At 47.2% G+C, this 23,425-nt stretch overlaps 1 protein-coding gene across 6 annotated transcripts in view; it reads right to left on the reverse strand.

Moving 5' to 3' along the window:
• Positions 1–22,403, reverse strand: part of BTBD11 (BTB domain containing 11) — a 172,558-nt gene extending 150,155 nt beyond the window's left edge. For 3 of the 6 annotated variants that reach the window (XM_038153079.1, XM_038153080.1, XM_038153081.1), the window contains exon 1: positions 21,194–22,402. In XM_038153079.1, coding sequence (XP_038009007.1) covers positions 21,194–22,148 — 955 coding nt within the window. In that variant the 5' untranslated portion in view covers positions 22,149–22,402. Of the gene's footprint in view, positions 1–21,193 lie in introns of all 6 variants that reach the window. The other 3 variants (XM_038153076.1, XM_038153077.1, XM_038153078.1) reach the window with 2 other exon arrangements.
• Positions 22,404–23,425: the final 1,022 nt, after the last annotated feature.

Below are 23,425 nucleotides of genomic sequence, written 5' to 3' on the forward strand. Positions count from 1 at the left end.
CTTCCAACCCATACCATCCTATAATTCTATAAAAGGTAGATTTCCTTGTCAAGGCAGGATCAGGAAAACAAGTTTATTCAGGCTCACCCATTCTTTATGGAGCTCATGGCCCTCATGAAAATACCTCCGTCCCTCACCCCGGTGCTCGGAGGTGACAGGCATTCCCACTCTTACAGCTGGGGGCGGGGGGGGCGCGGTTCACAGCATGTCTGCCCTTAATGTGGCTCCTCTGGAAGTCCCAGGCCTTCCTGAGAGGCTATTCCCAACTGCTGTATCAGCAGTTCCAGGGATCAGCCTGGTGCCAAGTGGCTTAATTTGGGATTATCGAAAGCTGGGCTGGTCCCCACATCTCTTTTTAGCTGCCTTTCTCCATTGTCAGTGAAGTCCCTGGAACTCCTGCTTCTCCAAGAGCAACCATCAAGGGCTTTTCCCAGGTCACCAGACAATGCAGGTCTAGAAAAAATGCCAGGTGATGCACGAGACACTGGCCACATGCTAGGAAGAAATCCCTGCACTGCGATTCCAAAATCCAGGTCCTTTGGTGGCAGGGAGCCTCAGCACTGGCTGTCCTACCAGTCACAGCGCCAACGGAGCAGCGGGAGGAAGGTACCCCACCCCATCAGTCTTGACCTATATCCTATAGTCCTATACCTTTGCAAATTTCCAAGGCTCTGATTAACACCAGGGGCTCTTGCAGGGCTGGGAAAGCAGAGCACTAAGAAGAAGGGAAAGTGTTTGGAAATATGGTTTTAATAACTTTGAGCCTGTATCAGCATGTATCTTCCAGTGACAGCATATGGACTCTCAAGATGGTCACTGTGCTCTTTTAACCAGCTGCACGCTGTCATGAGGTTTTGAGTTAACATCATGAAGGACACATATTCAACAACCATTAATGAAGCACAAAAGTAAGTAAAAGCAGAGCCAAAACCCACTTACCCTATTTTCATCCCCTCCACTGGTGCTGTAGTAGTGATCTGCTTTTTCCCTTCCCATCCCAAGCCTAGTCAGATGTTAGACATGTTAAAACTTTATGTCTAACCCCTAAAACCATACTTAGCAGATCTCAGTAATCAGAAGTTTTGTGGCCACAGTTAGGAATAAACTTTTGCAACTCCCTCCCATCCCTGCATACCCCAAGTTTCATCCTATCTGAAGGACGAGATAGAAAAGATATCAAGAGAAAATTAAGGCAACTGAATCATCAGAAGCCAAACTGCAAAAGCTAAAAGCTACTAAATGCTATGGACACATTTTGTGTCATCCCAAAGGAGCAGAAGCAAGAGCATCTAAAGAAAAAAAATATTTTTAGCAGCACTGATACAAATCCAAAATTGGAAAACCAGACTATGGAGTGCAGACGCTTGGTTTGCAGGCCCATATGGCTACAGCAACTACCTCCACTCAGTTTACCTCTCCACACACTGGAAAAATGATGGATTTGGAAAGGATGGAAAAATGCTACTTAGAAAGAGCAACACTTTTTCTAAAAGAGCAACACAATTTCTAAAAACATTTCTTTACATATTATCTCAAAAGGATATGAAATAGCATTATCACAGCCCATGTTAAACTGTGCCACCTCATTATACACTATCACCATCACACAGGATCTGTATGGAATAGATCAATCACCCAGCAGGGTACCAGGGAAATCAGAGCGTCCCAGGACACCACAACACAGTGGGGACAGCCCACTGCTCCTGCTTCCAACAGCTTCAGAGGTTTAAAGAATGAAATTAAGTACATGGCTAAATGCTCTCTTTCCTATTGCTGTTTGCACATTGTTACAGGGACAACTCCATTTTTACAGCACTTTACTGTGGAAACCCAGGACATCTCTCTGACGTTCTTGGATAATCCAGGCCCTGGTCAGGGGAGTCGGACACCCTAGCATGCAGCCAAAGGCCCCTGTGGCTTTGAGTTTGACCCATGGAACCAGTTACCAACTTTATATGAAGAATTAAATCTCACAAAGGTTGAGATAGCACAGTAGTAGTGATCACAGGGTGAAAGGAAAAATTTTAGGATTTTGTACATGGGGGTTTGGGACTTTGTACATGGAGGTCTGAGGCTCCAAGATGGAGGAATCAGGGCGTGCCCTGCCCTTCTTCCTTCTTCTTCCTAGCCTCCATGATTTAGGTGATGTTGGCACATTCGGATTGGTCTACAGTAGAAAGTCACTGTCTAACATAGGTGATAGGTATTGGAACATAAGGGTAAATATCAAATACATAGCTTATAGTATAAAAGACAACACCGGCCTCTTGGGCGGGCAGCGTGCCTTTGGCTGACGTGATGAACAGATCGTGGCAGGCCAGACAGAAAATGTTTTAGATAACAATTAATAAACAACCTTGAGAACAACAGCCGAAGACCTCTGACTCCCTCTTGGACAGCTGGGTTGGAAAAACGACTTCCTAACACAATCTCGGGATCGCCCTGATAGCAGGGACTCGCACACTTTACAGGTCACATTGAAGAATTCACCACTGAAACCCACACCTGCTTTCTATTTTCAAAACCTCTTTTAATTCTTGATAAGACAGGACTGCACCGCCTAGCATTCCCAACTTTCCTTTGGAATAGGTCATCATCCACAGCAACACTGGCTGCCTGTAACTCTTCACAGCTATGCCTGTAGGCATTTCACACTGAAGCCAGGAAAGTCTCAAACTCTGGGGAATTGCAGGGAGGTTGGAGGAGTTGAATGGTTAGATCTCCTTTGGGAAAAACATTACCTTCTGGCAGATGTTTACCCTATGGATGATACATAGGGAACACCACGGACCACCAGCAGTACAGTAACTCCTAATCAGCAACAAATGCAAGTCAGAATATATGAAATGTGCAATGTACAATAATTAGTAACATGCTGCACCATGCACGGTACATGAGTTACATTGTCACTCCAGCAACCTCCTGTTTGGTGAAGCAGGCACAAGGTCAGACTTCCCGACACAACAAAAAGTTTCAGTTTAAGAAATTTATTTGAAGGATGCATCACAGTGACAGTCAAGGAACATTCGAGGCTGGATCTTACACCTCAGGCAAAAGTCCCAAATCAGCCCCACTACTTTCTACACCTGTGGATTTTAAATGAAACCACACAATCCAAAATCAGAAGAGAAGCAGAAACCCTGTGAAGAGGCCACTCCCTGGGAAAGCCTGGTAGTGCTGCCTTGGACTTCACTAGGAAGGCGCACAGCAGGGATGCAGGCAAAAGGCCGTGTCACAGAGTGCCTTGGAGGAATGACTGCGGAAGAGACACGGCCACAGGAGCATTGGGAGAGGCAGCTGCCGCTATCGCTTCCAGTCAAACGCGCAGCAGCTCCCGTTACCGCAGAGTACAGCGGGAGGCACTCTGACATGTTTTCTGCACCCACTGAAAGCTTTTTGACACTGCTCTTGCCGCCACTGTTTACACTTTGAAGCAAGAGAGAGGTGCTGGGAAGATAATTCGCCTGTAGAAATAAATGTCTGCCTTTCAGAAGCCAACCTTTTTGCTTTCTTGCAGCACATACATGGATAAAAATAAGCAATTGGCCTCGAAAACTGTTGAAGCTCTCAAACACTGAATGGATATGCTGCAACCTTTCCTGGGCACCGTGCAAAGCTGATCCTTCCCTCCAGGCACCCTTTAAAGAGTGGGAGGAGAGCCATGCAGCAGATACACTGTGGGGTTTGACTCCACTGCTCCCCAGATACATTACATTACATACGGGTGGGAGGGTTTTCCCCCCCCTTCTGTGTTTCAATTTCAAACTCAACCTAGCCCTGACTTACGGACAAGGAAAGGGAGGAGTGAAGGTGGCAGAGGGCAGCACCTAATGTCGTATCACCTGCTGTAACTGCAACTGCAGACACCTGTAGCCAGTCCAGCACCATCCTGTCAAGAAACATGGGATTATCTGACTCAAGATGCAGCCAATACTTGAAGAGCAAGGCAGAGAGGGAAAATAATTGCCATGGAGTTCAGTTGGTGCAGGGTGACAGAAGGGAAGGACAGTAAGGAGCCTCCAGAACTCACTCCACACAGGAATTCAGCCAGTGCTTTTGTCACAGGAACATTACTCATTCTTTCCTGCTCCCCTTCTCTTTTGTTACAGAACACAAACCCAACATCTACAACAACTAAAGAAGCAATTATGGGCATGTCACTGAAATACTGCACAGACAGAACTATTCCAAATTCACAGTGCACCCTCACTGCCTGCTGACAACTGTACCTGCTACAGGCCTGACTCTGTACCAGCTCACACCCTGCAAGGGGGTGGAGCAGTACTGCCTCAGGTACCATCAACACCTTGCAAACCAACCATGGAGGCAGATGCTGAGCCAGGTTTTCAAATGTGGGCAGCACAGTATCATTTGCCAAAACCATGCAATGAACAACTGCGTATTTTCCTTTGAGGCACATCAACAGCTGGCCCCACTGAAGAAGTGATCTAAGACATCTGCTACCCACATTTTGGGGGGGTGCTGAGTCAGTATGAAAGCCACTCACAGCAGTGTTCCTGAGCAACCAAAACTGAAATTCAATTTAGTTGGTCAAACAGATCTCTTAATTTCCACAGTGCTGCTGGCTAGAGACAGCAATCAATCAAATACAAATGTGGACATTTAAATTTCTGTCAAATTTGGAACCTTGCAATGCAAACATACAAAGGGGTACATACCCTTCATCCAGGCACAGGCACTTTCCAGAAATAAATAATGACACATTGCAAGGGGAGAGTCTGCCTGTGCTGCTTCAGGTATTCATCCTGGCATCTAAATGGCATCATCTCAGGAAAGCAAGGTTATTTCCCTTCTCCGTGTATTTTTTTTCTGGATAGATGTCTTGGCCTGAAATGTTGTTCAGATTCCAGATATCTTTCGAGGTTCAGCACACATGTGCAAGAACAGAAGGTGCAGTGACCTGTGTTCCCACAGTATGTTAATTGCTATTCCTTCAGGGATCCATCCTTCTTCACCACCTCCCTTAACTCTCACTTTCTCTCAAGCAATCACTCACCTGCAGGACAACACACGATGCATACATCTCCCCTCAGTTTCCTCCGAGTTTAGGTATTCACTTCACACAAGTCAGAAAACATATTTGGCCTTTTATTACTTTTATTTAAAGACCATAAATCCCTCCTTCCTTCTCTGGAGGAGCCAACAGGACTTGTTAAGCCTTCTGGTTCCCTCTGCTGCCATAAAAAGGTGCAGAGTTTCCAAATGTGACCAGCTGCTTCACAGAGGCCCTGCTACAGTCTTGGAGAACATCCAGAGTTCACAGACCTCCTGAGAGCCTCCCATGGGATGGTGCCAGCCTCCCAGCACTGCTGAGCTGGGGGACATGGAGCTGGCAGCAAAAGTCACCTCTGAGCAGAGAGGCTTCCAAAGACCTTCCTCTTGGCCCCCGGTCTTTGGAAACAGGCTTCAGAAGTGACTGTCTACACAGTGCATAGGGCTAAAAGGAGTGGTCTGGCTCTGCCATAGAGATCAAGAAGTCAAAGCACTTAAGCTTTCAGTTTCTACTAGACTTCCATGACACCATCTTTGAAAAGATCAAAGTCAGGCATCCTGCTTACAGAGGCAGAGAGTTAGGCAACAACAGAGCATCTCCTTACCAGCCCACTGACATCCCAGACTCACAGCTAAGAAAAAGAGGAGCACAGAGACCCCAACTCCCCAGAATCTCAGCATGGTTGCCACCTGGCAGAGCCCAGGGCTGGTGCAGGGCAGTGAGCCAGGTTGAGCATGTCAGGAGATGTACCATTTCCATATGCAAAGGCAGCACCTATCCCTAGTTTACATCCCTTCCAGCTTCCCAAGAGTCAGGGGAAAAGCTCCCACAGTTAGGCAGCTCTTTCTGCACCAAAATGAGAGGCATCAAACTCCCTCCCTAGATGGTTACAGCCACACTTGCCACTGGTGCTCCCCTGTGTGAGCAGTGAGGTGACAGCAAGCCTCAACATCCCCAGACTGAAATAGCTGCACAAGTACAAGGTTGGTTGGTACACGCTCCAGGGAGGTGGTGTTTCCCAACACTACATTTACACATGTAAAACAGAGGCAAATTGGCACTAGCTGACAGCTTATCCAGCACCCTGAGGCAGCAGGACTGCCTCAAATGACTCCCTGCCTGAAAATCACTTGCATTCACCAGGAGAAGGCATTGGGCAACCTGATGGAAACGGACTGTAGAGTATTTGCTGTATCTGGATACCATCCTTTAGCTGCCCTTAAAAATGGGTGGCACACCAACACGGTGACATACTATGTCCTAATGTCCCCACCAGCCACTGACTTCAAGCGTTATTGACAGCCTCCATCGACAGCTTCTATCATCAGCTTCCATTAGCAGCAGTGCTTCAGACACAAGGGCTGGTATCACCGACAACTGCCTAAGGAGGGAAGTACTGTACAAAAGTTCAAATATAAGATGCTTTTCTCCAACAAGCACACTACAGGAACAGAAGCTGCAGTAAAACACGGTGATTAACACAAGTACGTACATCTAGGTCAGCTCTCAATAACTCCAGCAGACACCAGGTCACAGACTCATTTGGTGGATGAGTTCTTTCTTTTATTTTTTTAAACACAGTTATATTGACTTCAATGGATTTTTCCCACTCTTCAACCACTAGATCAGCCTGATGATGTATTTACCTATATGAAACTGAAGACACTTTCGCTCACACTAATGATAAGACTAAGAAAGATCATTGTAGCACACTACCACATACTAAAAGCAGAAGTTTCAGGAAGGTTTACAGTAATACTTGAGGCCATGAAACAAAATTGTGCTTTCACTACCAGCTGTGGAGTTTTAAGTTTTAAGCTGCTGCTCAAAGTCCACAGAGAGGGTAAGGGAAAAATCAGCCAGTATTTCCATCCTTCTCTGTAATTTGAAACCACTGAGACATATATAAATAAATCACACAACTCTATAAATAAAATAAATTACGATTTATAAATAAAATAAATTACGATTTTGTAATCTTTGGAAGAAAGCTGACACCAAATTCATGTAGCAAATCCAAGAAAAAATAAGCCTGGCCCATGGCCCAAGCACATAAGAAGCTCCCCCTTGTTCTCAGGGAGGAAGCTTCACCATCACCATTAGTTTGCCATTCCCCAGGGGACTTACAGCTACAGGTAGTCTACAGTGCACTAAATGTCTGTCTGTACATAGCACCTCCAGGTAGAGCCAACTGTTTATTAACAGAAAGTGCTACCAGCAAAACTCCTGCAAATCCCCGTGAAAGGCTGAGCTCTTCTTTTCAGGTAAATAAATGGGAAATCTTCCCAGTTAGTGCCAGTCCCAAGCTCACAGCACACGGATACCTACAACTGTTTCTCTCTGCTACTTGCAGTGTCCCATTTTTTAAATGCTCACTGTCACTTGTATGACCCGAAGTATGACCTCTCCCTGGCACAGCCTTTGCTAAAGAAAAGCTGCTACATACATATTTAAAAGCAAGTACCCTGCCACCAGAAAAATACTTAGTTTTGTATAAGCCAATTATCCTCTGTGGTAAAAAGATCAGATAAACACAGTTTTGAAAGTGTGTGGTTAGAAAATGATTAAATGTATCATTTTGGCTCTTTTATAACAAATTAAAAGATGAGACTGACAAATTCTTTAATTTCATATCACTAAATAAATCGTCCAACAGAAAATTGCCACTTAAATTCTCTTCATAAACACCGTATTCAGTTTCAAGGTGGAGGACAAAAGTGCATTATAAAGTACTTTGAGAAATTTATTGCTTCTACTCTCTGTCCCCACTCCCACTCATAGTACACAGCAAAGAAAGTGGGGAAACACCTTGGAACCCACCAATACAAAACCAGCCAGAGCTTTGCCTGCCAAAGATACCAGGATCCTTGGCAGTGCCTATAACCCACCGTGTCAGGGGCCAGAGCTGCAGTTCCTGCAAGACTCTGTCTTCTGTACATGCTATAAGCATGACTGTTCAGGGAGTTTACAAGAAATATGAATGAGCACAAGCAGACCCATTTATCAAAATCACTGGAAAATGGGAAGTTGCATTTCTTACCTTGTTTCTAAGAAAATGAGTTTTACATGGTGGCACATGCCTGCCTGTTCCTCCATCCCCCAGCAACCTTCCAGCTCAGGGGCAGATTTCCAGCCCCTCTGGACAACAACTACAGTGCTAGGGATGGCTACTGACAACTCCAAGTGTTATGGAAACTAGAGATTTAGGAGAGATTACATCATTTTCCCCCATGGAAGGGAAGGCTGGCAGCAAACTGAACTCTTGTCAGGCATTCGAGAAGCAACACAGGACTGTGCTGAATGACACAAAGATAGAAACAGCATTCATCAACCCAACCCAAACACGTAGCCAATCTCCACCTCTGAGTTTTGGCCACAATTGAATAAAATATGGAGACTACTCACTGCCTGAGCAGCCCATCCTGATATGCGGTCTGAGCAGCCCACCCTGCCTCACGGCTTGCTCTGCCTTTCCCCAGGGTCTCCTCCCCAGAGCATGCCTGGATATCACAAAAGGGGCCACCAGCTGCTTTTCTCAGTGAGATCAAACCTTTCCCTGAGGGTACAGCACTCAGCCAAGCACCACCAGCCTCTCAGACAAATTCATCAGTGATGTCAGAAACATGACAGACCTCCACCTCGACTTCACTCCTGTTTTCCACAATCCCATAGGGAAACACATGCGGGCAAAGCCTTGAAGTCCACAGCCCCTCCATGGCACTTTTCCTCCAGGTCAGTCCCCACAGCTGTCACAAAACATGGGTGTAAGAAAGCAGAGCAGCAGCCTTTGGCACACCACTACATGATGAACACGGAAACCCACTCCCATCATGAGACACATTTTTTTATCTTTCTGCGGATAATCCCAAAAGAGCAGGGACAAACTCCTTGGATAGAGGAAATTGATCTCAAATGCCCTACATCCAATTTTAACAGAAACTGTTTGCAGCACTTAATTGCAAGAAAGCCACAATTAATTGTGCTACAGCATCAGTAAACACACTGGTCACATCATTAGTGCCCATTATTTTTCCCTCCAAAAAATTACATTACTACATTATTGATGCAACAATCCAGTGTAATGAAGTGGTGCTTTGCATCCTTTTTTCTGCTTTACACTGTGTTCACAGTCCTATCACCCTGATACCAAATTTAGTAAGGGTTGTTTTGGTTTGTTGTTTGTTTTTTTTTTTTTCCCAGTAGGTCAAAAATTCCAGTCAACAAACTGAGAAACAGCTGCAGAAGAAGTTAAAACACCTGTCCCTAATCAACTCCAAAGGCTTGGGTTTCTATTTGATACAACTCAAAATTACAGCTATTTTTCTAAATACTCTGCTTCAACAGTGAATATTTTTACCTCATATTTTTACTTGAACAGACTATTTTCAGAAAGGCATTCGAGAGAGATTATGCCAGAAAGCAGTAAAATAGCAAGCAAGCTGCTTATGTAAATACTAAACTTCTTTGAACTTAAGGAGAAAGAAAAGGAGCAGCATCCAGAAGGTCACCACTCCTAATGAAGAGAGCACATATGAAACACAGGGAAAGAAGAGTTGCCCATGTCAAAATGGCAAAAGAAAACTTAGAGAAGTGATCATGAAAGGAGCTCAGAACAGTAGAACACTCATTCCTGAGGCTCTTACTCATTCACAGGGTTACTGAAAGCAATAAAGGTTATTCCTGTCATACTGCAGGAAGCAGCCTCAGTTTGCAGTGCCCATCAGCAGAGAATGGCTCTGCAGCACAAAGGGCAGCAACACATCTTGCGCAAAGCCTACAAAGGCTGTCCAAGCAAAGCTTTGGCTAAAACTCAAACCAGTACTTCCTCTGCAATAATTAATATAGGATGAATATAATCTTTAGAAATAGTCTCCATGTGCATAACCCCAGCACATTGTTTCCCAGCCACTCCTTTGCAATTATACAGTTCCACAAACCCCTGCTATGCTGGAAAAAGGAGAGGGCTCTTTAGAGTAACTTTAAATTTACTCTTTCAGTCTTGCCTCTTGGCTCGCCACAAAAAATTCAGCAGTTGCTCAAGTTCCCACTTTGCCACTCGTCCCTTGCATGGTGCAATCACAGAATCCCCAGGTGCCTTCTTTCTGGACCAAATAACACCACTGTGGTTGACTATCAGAAACAGTCCCCGTGCCCTGCCCCCAAATTTCATTATCTTTTCTGCTGTTCTCTTTCAGGAAATCAGGCTATGAAACTGAACTAATTACTCCAGGCTCAGAGGATGTTTTATGTGGTGCACTGAATTGTTTTAATTTTTCCTTATGCCATGGCCAACATCTGCGTTTAAATATCAACAACTTTTTCTGCATATCAGTGTAATGCCAACAGCACTGCAAATCTCTAAAGGAAGAAGGAACAGAACTCACACCAATGATGCTTCTCAAGTCACAGTCAAGGGGAGAAGTAAACTAACAAGTCCTCATTTTCTCAACACCTCTTCCCTCTAAGTGCTGTCCTTGCCTCCAAAAAAGGATGCTTCCCAGGGACCCACCTAACCCAGACCTTACCAGACCAGAAAATGTGTAAATCCCAATGCTAAAGACCCCAGTGTCTGTACTCCACCCTCTCACTCCACAGGAATGTCTTACCAGCACTGTCAGAAGTATGAAACATGAATTGCACAAGCAGTCAATGCTACAGGTTTAAATCTGCTCAGCAGCCAGCTTTGTAGCCAGTTTTGCAGTTGGGATGTGTCTGCACTGTTTGCTTGAGAAGCACCTATTAAGCAGGCAGCAGCAGCCTTGTTCCAGGTAAACTTCCAGGAAGTCTCAAAACGTAGCCCTAGGTTGGGCAAATCGGAGCCATCTGATCTCAGGCTGAGAAAGGTGGCAGACAGGGTCCCATCCAAAGGAAAACCTTGCTTTGCCTCCTCAGTCAGTGAAAGAAGTCATCTGCAATAGTGGCTGACACCTGAGCATCCAGCCCCAAACCTCAGAAAACACTTTGTGACTCACCAGCTCCTGCCTCACCCCTCACGCAGCCTGTAATCAGAACATCACCAGTCCTGATAAGGCAGGGTTCTCCACTCATCTGATAACTCGAGTCCCTCCACAACCTCAAGGTCCATCTCATGCCTTTCTCTCCCCGTGACATCCCTGGTCAGAGGAGGCAGAGTCAGCAGACATTTCATCCCCATATGCTCTGGTGGTTTGAGGGCTCTCATCAGCACAGGTCTCCTTATAAAACCTGCCAATTATCCCATGCATAGGCAGTTCCTGTGTGCTGAAAAGAGGCGACAGCCCATATATCCTTCCTGAAGATCAGTTAGAGTATCTGTACACTTAAGAAGGAATGAGTTTTGGCTAGGGTGTTTTTCTCGTGTTGTATTTAATCTTGCTTTAGAAGCGTTCAGCCACCACAGTCTAACCGCTGATGCGTGTCAGACAGACAGCGTCACCAACTTACTTACCTTGGCTCCCAGCATCCTGCTGCAAGAACATTGCTGCCTAAGCTCATCCTCTGCATTACACAGGTGTTTATGCCATTCCTACATTTAAGCCTGTGGAATATTTCAAACTACTCCTCCTTGTCTTAGCCATCCTCCACCTAACATGCTCTTTAAGATGGAAGCAAGGCATCACATGCATTCACACAGGCAGGTATTTTCCATTAAAAAGATTCTGCACCTTGCTGGTGTCTGTCCCTGCACTCAGCACTCAGTCAGTCTGCAAAACTGTTTTCATTCTCCAGAAACAGCTGATGCACAAGGCAATTCTCTTCTGAGCATACTGGTATAATGAAGAACTAGTTAACAGGGAAAGCACAACAGCAAAGCAACAGCAGGTCCTAACTACTGAGGGACAGCTATGCATGGGGTGGGGTTTTTTCCCAGATTAGAAAAACTGCGTATTTTGAAACTCCTCCTCCTTACTGACAGCATGTCAAATAATTAAACTGAACCTCTTATTTTTAAAATCTAATTTACTTTTGAAAACCTACACTGCTGAACTATTTTTAGAATTTTTCTTATGTGGGCCAGTGGAAATAGGCTAGAGCCAGGTAGCACAAGGCCTCACAGGCTGTGCAATCATCAAGCTGAACACCAATAATCAGTGAAATAATGGGAAAAATCCTTTCAAATTAGGAATAAGTACCTGCAGTGAGGTACTGATACTCATCTTCAGTTTTGGAAAAGCTTATCTTAAGCAAAACTAAGCCTGGGCCTACAGCTTTGACTCAGGAGTTTAATTCTTAATTCTTTAATTTGTTACCAAATGCAAGAGCCAATCTTGGTGTTTGACAGGCTGTCCTTACCACCAAAATCAGTGAGACTGTTGCCCAAACAAGGACTACAGGACTGGGTTTAGCACTATCTTTGGAACAGCTTGTATCACACTGCACTCCACACAAGACATGCACTAGTGAAGTCAAATAACACAAGTAGCACAGAGAATACTTTTTCTGAAATACTGAGTTCTGTGACCCTTATTTTATAAGCACCTAGGGAAATAACAGCATCAGAGGTACCTGCATCTAGCCCCTAGCAGCTGTCTCTGCTATATGGCAACCCAGAGCAAAATGATATACCTACTCAATTTACAGTGAATGATTTAGTGAAACCAATTTCTGTGATATGCTGGCATGCAAAGAAATGCCTCTGTATTACACCAAAATAAAAAAAATCTTCTTTGTATTCTCCCCAAAAGGAGCATCTCAGTGGGTAGCCAAAATTACTCTGACCTCTGAAATCTCTCTCATTTCTGCTGGCAGTACTTCCCACTGAAGGTCTGGGAGTCCAGCATCCATCCCCAGGCATCTGGCCCACACCCCCAGTGGCAGCTTGCCTTGCTGCCGGTCACATTCACTTCTTAGAGGTGACAGAGAACTGAAGATGCTTCATCTGGAGCAAAGGACCTGCAGTCTGGGGAGTATGTATGGCCCACAGCACCACAACCTCCGTTTTTCCAAATCCTTGCCGGGTAACATCCCAGAGAGAGGCTTGCAAGACTTGCTTAGCTCTTTGCAAGAAAAGCCAACCTTCCCTGATTGACAACTTAATCACAGCCAATCACAACACATAAGCAAAGGCACTACAGCCCAACAGTGTTTATCCAAAACTACCACAGGGCCAGAGAAACTGCAAAACACTGCGGGATGCAAAGTTTCCTTTAATTATTTAACTGCCCCAAAAATGCAAATACATTCGATATACCTCTGCTGAACCCCAGCCTGCTCACTTCCCCCACCTGGGAGTAATATTTCATAGCAGTGCAATTTAAAAACAGGGTGGTTTTATGAATTTTAAAGCCTCAGACTCTTGCAGGTCCAGGTGCTACTCCACAGCACTTGAGGACAGAAATCCAGTCCTTGAAGAGGCCTCTTCTCTGATCTTTTCAGGAGTTCCTGTTCTCCTGCTCACTCACCAGCCTGTCCCAAGACCTTTATGGCTATGTGAAGTCCATGTGCTGCTCACATGAGCAAGGTCTATGCACATAAGAGCTCTGGAAAAGCCACATAAGGCTTGAATTTGCTGACCCAGAAGTATTACCAGTCCCTCGCGGCTCAGCTGCAACGCCTTCGTGTGCTCCTATCTCCAGGCGAGCATCCTGCCGCCGCCTCCCGCACATCCTGCAGCGCTGATCCCTCCCTGCACTTTCACTTTTAGCTGCATTAAACCCCAAGAGAAAGAGCTTTACCTGTCTCCTGTGCTCCCATGGAAGATCCCAGTATCAACATCTGAAGCACCATGGCAGGAAGAGCCCAGTCCCCAAGGGTCACGCCAGCCAAGCTCCCACCAAGCACCAACATCAGGCAGCCACACACCACTGCCCACAGGGATTTACACCAGGTCTAACACCATACTTTTAAGTGGCCTGGAACCAACTGGGGTGAACAAGTCCTTCTTCCCTTATCCACCTCTGTCAGCTTGATTCATCAGCCGCACAATCACCTGTCCTGAGGTCTCTTGGTACAGGGGGTCTAATTTTTGTCCTGTTCCTTATTATTCATCCAGTATTGTTTAAACCAAATCAAAGAATTTCTTTTCCTTATCAGTGATGAGCCAAGAGAATCCCTGTGGGAAACTTCAAGTCTCTTGAGCACCTCTTCAGCCTCCAAGCTGGTCCACATACTTACCACTGGATACCCTCTCTCCATACTATAAAATCTCTTCGGTTGTTTTCAGGAACAATTACACCAAAAAAGGGTACTGTGCTTCCTATGAACTCAGCCTAGGAATCAAGGAAGAGAATAAAATACCATCAAGACGACAGGTGCCTCTTCAGTGAAGCCCAAGAAAATGGTCATGTCCCATAAGCCATGCTGTAGAACTTTCTCCTTACCCACAAACTGCCAGAGTGAGGAAGTGTGATGATGCAAGATCACCAGCACATCAGGTTAAAATAAAGTAACTGAGACAAGCCTCAGCAAGGCATCAGCGTGCCTGTGCCCCATCCATGCTGCTGAACTGATCCACACCAACAGTGGCTCCTCCTTCAGCTGCTCCCAGGAACATGCCCCTCACTCCTGCTGTCAGAACGAGCCAACAGCTGCCTTCTCACTGACTCATTTCACCTGATCAGTGCTCTCCTCTCTTCTGTTTTTGCAAGAGAGAAATGCAGCCCTATGGAAAGCAAAAGGAGTAACTTGACATCAGATTTTATCTCCTCACATCCTTAGTATAACTATGTTACCTTCTAGGAAAATGGGAAGTTGATGCGTTGCCAAACAAATGTGGCCACTGATGGAAACTCTTTGTTGTAGGAAACCCCTGAAAGCAAGGGCAGAACAAGAACCAACAACATGTGACCATTTGTCTGGCACAGTCCTTCACAATGCCTGTGTTTTTTTCAGGCTGCTTAACTGAACACTTCAGGCAAAGTAACCAGAGGTTATTAAGCTGGCTACATAAGCTCTGGGGTAATTTTCACTTAATGTCTTTTGAAATACTTTTTGTCTTTAAAATACTTATCAGGTACATAACACGTGTAATTACAGATTTCTACAGAGATGGTGCAGTATGTTGCTTTTGGTCAGCAAGCAAACAAGGACAAGAGCAAAGAAAGAAAATAGTCCCTGCTTACTTCTTATGCCTTGCTAAAGCCTCCTATATCCTGGGCAAAGGAAAACCCGCCTGCAGACAGAGCCATGGGCAGGAGTGCTGGCACAAAGGGACTGGCAGGAAGGCACCGCTGCCAGAGCTGGATATGATGGCCCAGCCTGGGAAACTGAGGCAGCAGGAATCTTGAAAGTGGGAGGAGACAGGGAAAGTGAAGAGGCACTGATGTGATTCACCACCCACCAAGCATCCACTTCTGCCCCTACAAGTACACAGAATGCCACCCTGCTCAGGGACACAAAGAGTGGAGGTGATGCTGTTCATCACACTCACTGCAAGAAAACACAGCCTGGTGATGAACTCCCTCATCCATCTCTTCCTTACTTTTCCTGTACATCCTTTGCTGGGCCAGCAACAGAAGTATTTTGCATGAAAGCTGCTAATTTCAGCAAACCATCTGAAAGGAGCCCCCCCACTCTTTCGGCACTACACATTGGCCAGGGGAAAGTATTCCAAGCCAAGGACTTCATTCCCAATGGCCATGTGCTACAGGAAACAGCTCTCTCCTCCTCTGGTGTCACCTCATAGAGCAGGGCTTTCTTCTTTCACATCTGCATTAGGGGAAAAGGTGAGGGAAAGACCATAAAGCTTTCTGCCTAACTTCTGAGATAGGTGAACTCAACCCCTAACCAGGCAGGGGAGAAAGGGTTCAGGTTATAGATGTTCCCAGCACTACCAGGTATTTACTCTGGACAATGTGGAAGGTTTGTGACTGACAACCAACTGCTTGGTATGACACACACTGCAGAAACACCAACACACAACACCACAAAAAGTGGTGTCTTTTTCATTTTTATTAACTTGGAGCAGTGGAAGAGAAAGAATTTGCAGCAGCACTAGGAAAAGGTGCAAAGTTGTCCCTAATGTTCACCTGCACCTTATGTCATCAGCTCACAGGAGGGCTGAAAAACTACATTAAGCCTGTCAGCACTCAGCAAAAAAGCCAGGAACCCAATATACTGCTAAAACTATACTGTTATTCCCCTAACATGCTCCTTGTGTACACAATCACATTTCCAATCATCATTCCAAAGCCTCATTTACATCAGAAACTAAGTAATGTAGATGCAGCGTGAAAACTCCCTAGCGTGGCCAAGGCTATGAATGCTATTAAGGTACTTTCCAACATGACAAAAGGAATAATCATACTGGCAAACATAAGCTTTATGATTACCCTGGGTGCCTCCAGTATAACCAATTCTGGGATTTTTTTTTTCATGTTAGACTCACAACTGGAACAAATTACATGAATCAAAACATCCAGAGAGGAAACAAACGTTCATCACCCAGTGAGTCAAACCTCAACCTCCCAATAGGTCTCTATTTCCCAGTCCTACCATTGCCCCCTTTTCAAGGTGTCCTCTCAAGGCAACAGAGGTTTTCAAGAAGCACGCACACACTGATAATCCTTCTGTTCCACTCCTGCCAACACCAGGTGTCAAAGCAACCCACTCCACTAGAGAGAAGGAGCATGGTTTCTGCACTGCCATCCCAGCTCCCACCAGCATCACTGGCCACAAACCACAAACAGGCAAAACCTTCTGCCCTTTGGGGATTTGCTCCCCTCCCCCCCCACCACCGCACCCGGAATGGAGAAGAGATAAATTCACAACTTGTTCAAAGAGAGTGTGGAAGTTTGCTTGGGAGGCTGTCAGATCAAGCAAAACTTCACATCATTTCTTGCACCACCACTCTTGTCAACCTCAAGTGCCCTGGAATATATGGGAAAAACAAAACAGCAAAGACCTCTAAGTATAATATACTGGCACATATAAGAAACTTCAACTATATTCCTTTTTTTTAAACACAAAAAGCAAAAAATACAATGAAAACATAATGCAGGTGGAGGGGGAAGGATATTCTTGGAATTACAGTTTAAACTAAGGCCAAGAAAACAGCATAAAATTCCATTTTGTGCCTAAATATTCCCTTATCATCTTAGCTGAAATAAGTTCTAGATTGATTTTTACACTGCCCTTAAGGCCATAATGGCATCCTGAATGGTTCAATTACACAAAAAGCAGAGAAGTAACAGATAACAGTATGCTTGCCAGTGAAAGAAGGGTATGGTCTCTGTGTGCACACATGTATGTATACATACAAATCAAAACTGAAAAGATTTTATTGATTTGTTTAAGCTGTGCTAATATATTGGTACTGCTCAGAGTCCCCCTAGCTCGCCTGAATTAGGCGAAGAGGCTGAGGTTACACTGAGGCTAGCTGACACGTGTCAGCCCAGCCTGACCTACTCCTGGGTTTCTAACTAGTTTGATCTTCTTCTCTAAATAATATTAAGAAGAGGAAGGAACCACAAGGATGCAGTTGGGTTCCAAATCACTATTTTAGAAGCTGTACACAAACAGACAAAGTAGAGTTGTGCATGCTGACTCCTCCACAGAAAACTCCACCCAGTGATCCCCCAGCTCCCTGGCTGCGTACCTCCCACCAAAAGTTCTGTCACAAAGACATGGAGACCCCCAAAGACTGAAACAGGAAAAACCAATTTTCTTAACTCTGTATTAATTCAAGTGTTGTCTAATACCATCCCTCTTCCCAGTGAAAGAGGACCTCCATAATACCAAGCAGGTGACCTTGAGCTACTTGGAACTGCCATCCAAGCTCCCTGTTAAAAGAATATGCATGGATTTACTCCAATGATTTGCACTGGATCCAAGACCTGGGGAAACTTCCCATTCATCTCAAAGCATTTCTCAGATCTGGCATAAAAGTAAGGGTTTGATGAGCAATAAAGAAACTAAAATAATATAGCTTAAACCACAGAGGTGCCAGCTTTTACTGCCTTTCATTGAGCACGCAGTATTTTTTTCCCCCTGTTCCAAGGGAAATAACACTCTGTGCAACTGTTATAGGATGTAAAACGTGCACTGTGCTGTTCAGATGGAGCTCATAATTGAAACATTTAAGCGTCAGCGAAATCCCAAACGTAAAGTTTTTCATTTTCATTCAGCCATGAAGTTAATATTCTGGGGGGGGGGAGTGGAAACTACTACCTCAGAGTGCTTTTAAGGTCTATTTTTTTCTGATATAGTAATCAGAAAGATAAGCTCAGTCAATATGCCAGCAGTTGCTGCCATACTCCAGCAGCTCACTGCCGACAGCATCGCCTGCTTTGCCTTTGTCAACCCTGCCCTGTCCCACACATGAGGTTATCAAGGGGCTTATCAAGGATACATGGCCTGCTGCCTGCAACACACAAAGGAGTGCCACTACCTTCATCCACAGGCTTCTGACCCTGCAAGAGCAATGAGCAGGCTCCCGTTGTAGAGTGGGGCTCCAACTGAGGCAGCTGTCCAAGCTCAGGCCAAACATACCCAAAAGGAGCCCAGCAGGCTAAAAGCCCCATAGAAAGAACTGGCTCAAACACCTTTGTCTGAAGGCACATGACTGTCATTTATAGGAAGGAGAAGGTTATCTTGCAATACTGATCTTATTCAGCAGCTTCCAAGATGACCAAGTATGACATCAGGCTAAAAAATCTCAGCTAAAACCACTTAACCCTCTGCACAACTTACAGGGAAGCCCTGAAAGGCTGGTTTGTGTCTTGCAGATCCTCAGACCCATCTTCCCCAACACTCGTGTTTACAAACTCTGTTAGAGCCATCTTGGACTGCATCATGCACAAACTCATGTTCTTTACATACTTGCATCCCATGATCTTCATGGGTTGCCTGTTTCACGGTCTGGATGAACTTTAGGGTGTTGAATTTCCGCTGGAAATTTTTCAAAGGTTTCACATTTGCCTCCTAGAGAGAGGCACCTCTCCCCACAAAAACTTGCCTGCAGAAAAAGTACTGCTACAGAGTCTGCTTTTGCATTGCTTTCCATCCCCTGCCTTCACTCACATCACACTGGCCATGGTACCTCGAGAAAGGACCCCACCACTGCTTCTTGTCCACACATTCTGGACCAATCCACTGATTCCAGTGCTTGTGTGTTCACGTGCAACCCAGCTGGGAAATGACACCCCAACTTAGAGAACCTCAAGAGTACAAGACTTCTTCTCCTGGAGAGGTGCAAAAAGATGTGAAAAGTCAGCACAACTTAACAGGTAGCAATCATGGTGTTTCAAGTACTGAGGACAGAGGAAGGATGAACTTGTGGTTCGGCCACTGAACAGAGATGCAGTTTCCTGCAATCCAGGCCTTCTGCCACAGATGGCCCCAACAGTTTCAAGCCAGTCAAATAATCTCTCACACCAGACTTCCCCACCGGTTTTAAGTGGTTTGCATCCAAACATGGAGCACTCAAGACATCAAAATGGTGCGGACTATATAAACAGATACATACCTCACTGGTGAAGAACAGACTGATGTGTTTAATGGTTTATAATGCCTGGTTTAGTTACCTTGAAAGTACTTAAGAGTAGGCAACACACCCTTGGATTAAAACTAAATAAACATTTACAGCAGTAAAAAATGGTTTTTACTGTAAGGAGGCCTGGCTCTTACTTGCACCTGTAATTCTAAATATACTTAACAGGATGGCAAACTATGTATTATAAGATGCTAAAAATCAAAACAACATTATAGACATTTGCATAGAAAGCAAGTAGGGAGAGAGGCAAAACAAAATGGACAACTTGCATTTGTCTGATTCAAACATATTAGAAAAATGCTATTTGCTCAACTCAGGACTGAGATACCAAGGAGATTTATGGCACCTAAAACTACAAAAAAATACACAAAATTGAGATTAAAACTCTGTTTTGTGTATCTAGAAGGGAAATAAATGAAGGTCAGAATGAAGTTCATTTAAATCCACCAAGCTGATACAGAGGGAGTTAGAGAGAGCCACAAAACAAAATGAAAGGCTCAGTAGGAGCCTGCACAGCCAGTGCTGCAATGTCAGAAACAGAACACAGTGCCATCTGAAACCTACAGGCACAGTAGCAGAACTCAAGGAAAAAAACAACGGTGGCACCCCTGGGGAAGCCATGCCTGCCTGCACCATCACTGGAATAATACACCGGGGTCCTGCAAAAACAAGCCCCCGAGGTCAGATGCATTTTGAGGAGTGGTTCAGCAAAGCCTCTGGGAAGGACATCCACTGCTGGAGTAAAATCACAAGAGGAGCAGAACTAAGCAACATCTATTTACAGCAGAGAGGAATATCTACGCCTTTCTTTCGCTCCCACTTGGCATTCTCCTTTGGGTCTCTTATGGGATAGAAGGTGCCTTATGACAATAGATAATTCGCTGTAATGCATCCTCTGTGGCTTTAACAACTTAACAAGGCTTATCTGGAGACGTGATCTAGGCTTCCAGTTACCCTTGTTCTCCCAGTTCCCTTCCTCTTCCACACCCCCCCCCCCAAATATTTGCATCTCAGCTTGACAGGTATTTTGAATTTAAGCTTAATAAGTGTTTGCATGTGTCTGTGCACGCTTAGGAGAAGCGATGAAAAAAACAACCTACTCTGCCTCCCTGAAACACGTCTCGTTCCATCTTCCCTTCCCTGACAAACAGAGGGAGCTGAAATAAGGAACATCAACTTTGGAATGCGTAAGGATAACTTATCAAAAAAAACATTAGATTCATCGTTTAAAAAACGAAGGGAAAAAATGCCTAGGAAGTTGATGCATCACGGTGTTGCATTTGTGTCAAGCTCCGAGTTAACATGCAGCAACACGAATGAAATCTGTCCAGAAAGACTGCATTTCAGGGCCAACCACGCAATCGCTGGCCAAACCACTGCATATGTAACAAAAGTTTGATCTCGCCTGCAAGCGCTCGGCCGCGCTTCTGCCATTTCCTGTGGAAAACTAAAGCTCTGAACCACTGTCTCTCAGCCAGCCCTCGCCGACACCCAGCCAGCTGCCCCTGAATTCACGCCCGTCACGCCGCGGCAGGAGGGTGGGGAGCCGCGGCAGAGCCGTGCGGGGGATGCTCGGCAGCTCCCTTCCAGCCTCCCCGGGCCGGGCAGCGCCGTGCAGGGCCAGCCGCGACGCTCCCCCTCCCCAGCCCCGGCCCCGGCGGCAGGTGCGGCGGCGGCAGCCCGCCCAGCGCCCGCGGGGGGCAGACGAGGGCCTGCCTGGCGCAACAGGTGGTCGGTGGCGCCCGGTCCCGCCCGGCGGCCGCACTTACCGCTGGCGTTCTTTCCGCAGATGAGGTGCTGGTAGGGCTGCAGCAAGCCCCAGAGCTCGGGGTCGTTGTTGACCGTCTGCTCCAGCGCCGCCAGGGTGAAGCGGGGCGCCTCGCCGCCTTCCTTCTCCTTCTCGGCCGGGGCGGCGGCGGCAGCCGGGGGGCGGCCGGGCGGCGGGAGCGGGGCGGCGGGACCGGCCAGCACCCGCGCGTGGATGTCGCGGAAGAGGCTCTCGGTGCCGGCGGTGAGGTAGATGGCGGCGTGCTCGTGGATGCGCAGGGCCACGCGGCTGTCCACCATCCAGCGGTAGAACTTGCCCACGGAGAAGGCCAGTCCGCACCGGGCCGACTTGCCGCGGCTGAAGCGGTCGCCGCCGCTGCTGCTCATGTTGTAGAGGGAGAGGGCGCCGAGGGCAGCTGCCGTGCAGCGGGCCGCCAGCGTCCAGCCCAGGACGATCTCCATGGCGCTCCGCACCTCGTGCTTGGTGCACTTGGCGAAGCGGAGGCTCAGTCGCTGTGCCTCCCGAGCGATGCGCACCAACGCCCGGCTCACCAGCGTCGAGAGCCGCGCCGCCGCATCCCGGCTCCCGGGACTGGCGGCGCCCGGCGCCCGCGGCTCCCGGCGCGGCGGCGGCAGCAGCAGTGCCTCCACCTCCTCCAGGCTCCAGGGGACCTCCTCAAGGTCGGGCAGGAGCCGGGAGCACTGCTGCCCCGCGCAGTCCAGCACCTCGGAGTCTTCCGCTAGGACGGTGTTGACGGTGTCGAAGCTGTTGTGCCGACTGTGCATGGAGTCAGTTAGGTGCGGCCAGCAGCTTCCTCCATAGGGGTACGCGGGGTGCGAATCCGAGCAGCACAGCGACAAGTTGGAGGAGCGCACAGAGTCCGCTGCACCACCATACCCGGAGTCCAGCGTCAGGTCTTCCAGCGTCCTCACCGCCGTCTTACCTCTCCGGGCCATCGCCGCACTTCATGCTGCACCCGAGGGACCCGGGCGGGGAGCGGTTCACGGGAACGCGGGGGGAAGAGAGCAGCGAACGGGTGCGGCGCGACCCGCCGGCGGCTTCGCTTCGCCCCGCTCCGCCAGACGGCAGCGAAGCGGCGGTGCTGCCTGCGCCCTGCTTCTGCTGTCGCTGCCGCCGCCGGCCGATCCCCGCTGCCAGCTCGGCTCCGGCTCCTGCACTGCGCCGCGCCGCCGGCCCGACACCGCACCGCAGCGCAGACCGGCCAGTGGGCGCGGCGGCGGGGCCATGCAAAGCGCCGCCGGCTCGCAGCCAATGGGGCGGCCGGCGGGCGGAGACATGCAAAGCGGCGCTACCCGCGGCCAATGGCGCCTCCCTGGCTCCGCGGGGCCGCGGCCCGTGCGGCGCCGCCGACCCCGCCGTGTGCCGGGGCCGTCCGCCGAGCCGCCGGTGTGCGAAGCCCGCCGGGGCCGCGACCTCCGCGCAAGGCAGCGCCTCAGGGGCTGGGATTGTGCGCTGCAAAGCAAAGATATGTTAATACGGGTCTGGGCCCGCCGGCAGCCGGGGGAGTGCGGCCATCCGTGTCCTCTGTCTCCGCGGCTGGGAACAGCGCGGCTCTGCTACGTGCATCTACGCCGTTCCCCGGGCGTACGAACTAGAGTCCCGCTCTAGCCCGCGCTGGGTTTTCACACCAGCAGTTCCCTGATGTTGCTATAAACAGATGATAGGAGCGCAAGCACTCACACATCAGACAGACAAGATGTTTTGAAATCAAGCAGAAACTGCCACGAAGGAATTCCAGCCATCACTCGAATCAGGAAGAGCAATTTCCAAATAATTAAAACAAGTACAATAAAACCCTTTGACATTCTTGACGTTAACCCATTAAGTATTGTGAAGGCTTTGACAAGTAAGAATTATACTGGGCTTAGGGCACATTTCCTATGCATAGTAAGATGGTTTTTGTGCAAGACAATTTATCCTCGACTAATGTATTTTAATCTCACATTGCTAGGCTTTAGCTTTACTAGGAGTTGCCTGACTAATGTCCCAGGCAACAGACTGAGAATGTATGTGTTTGTGTGCTCTGGTTTTGAAGAAATCTTACATCCTTTTAAGCATAAAATACTAGCAAATTTGTATCCCTTTAAGGATAAAAGCCTAGCAAACATATTTCTCTATCATGCCAACAGAGGCAGCAAAAATTCTTGGACAGACAAGGCAAGTCATGTAAGAGATTTCCCCATCCAAGCAAGCCTGGCACTCTTTCAACATC

Source organism: Motacilla alba, chromosome 1A (genome assembly GCF_015832195.1).
Source record: "Motacilla alba alba isolate MOTALB_02 chromosome 1A, Motacilla_alba_V1.0_pri, whole genome shotgun sequence".
NCBI lineage: Eukaryota > Metazoa > Chordata > Aves > Passeriformes > Motacillidae > Motacilla > Motacilla alba.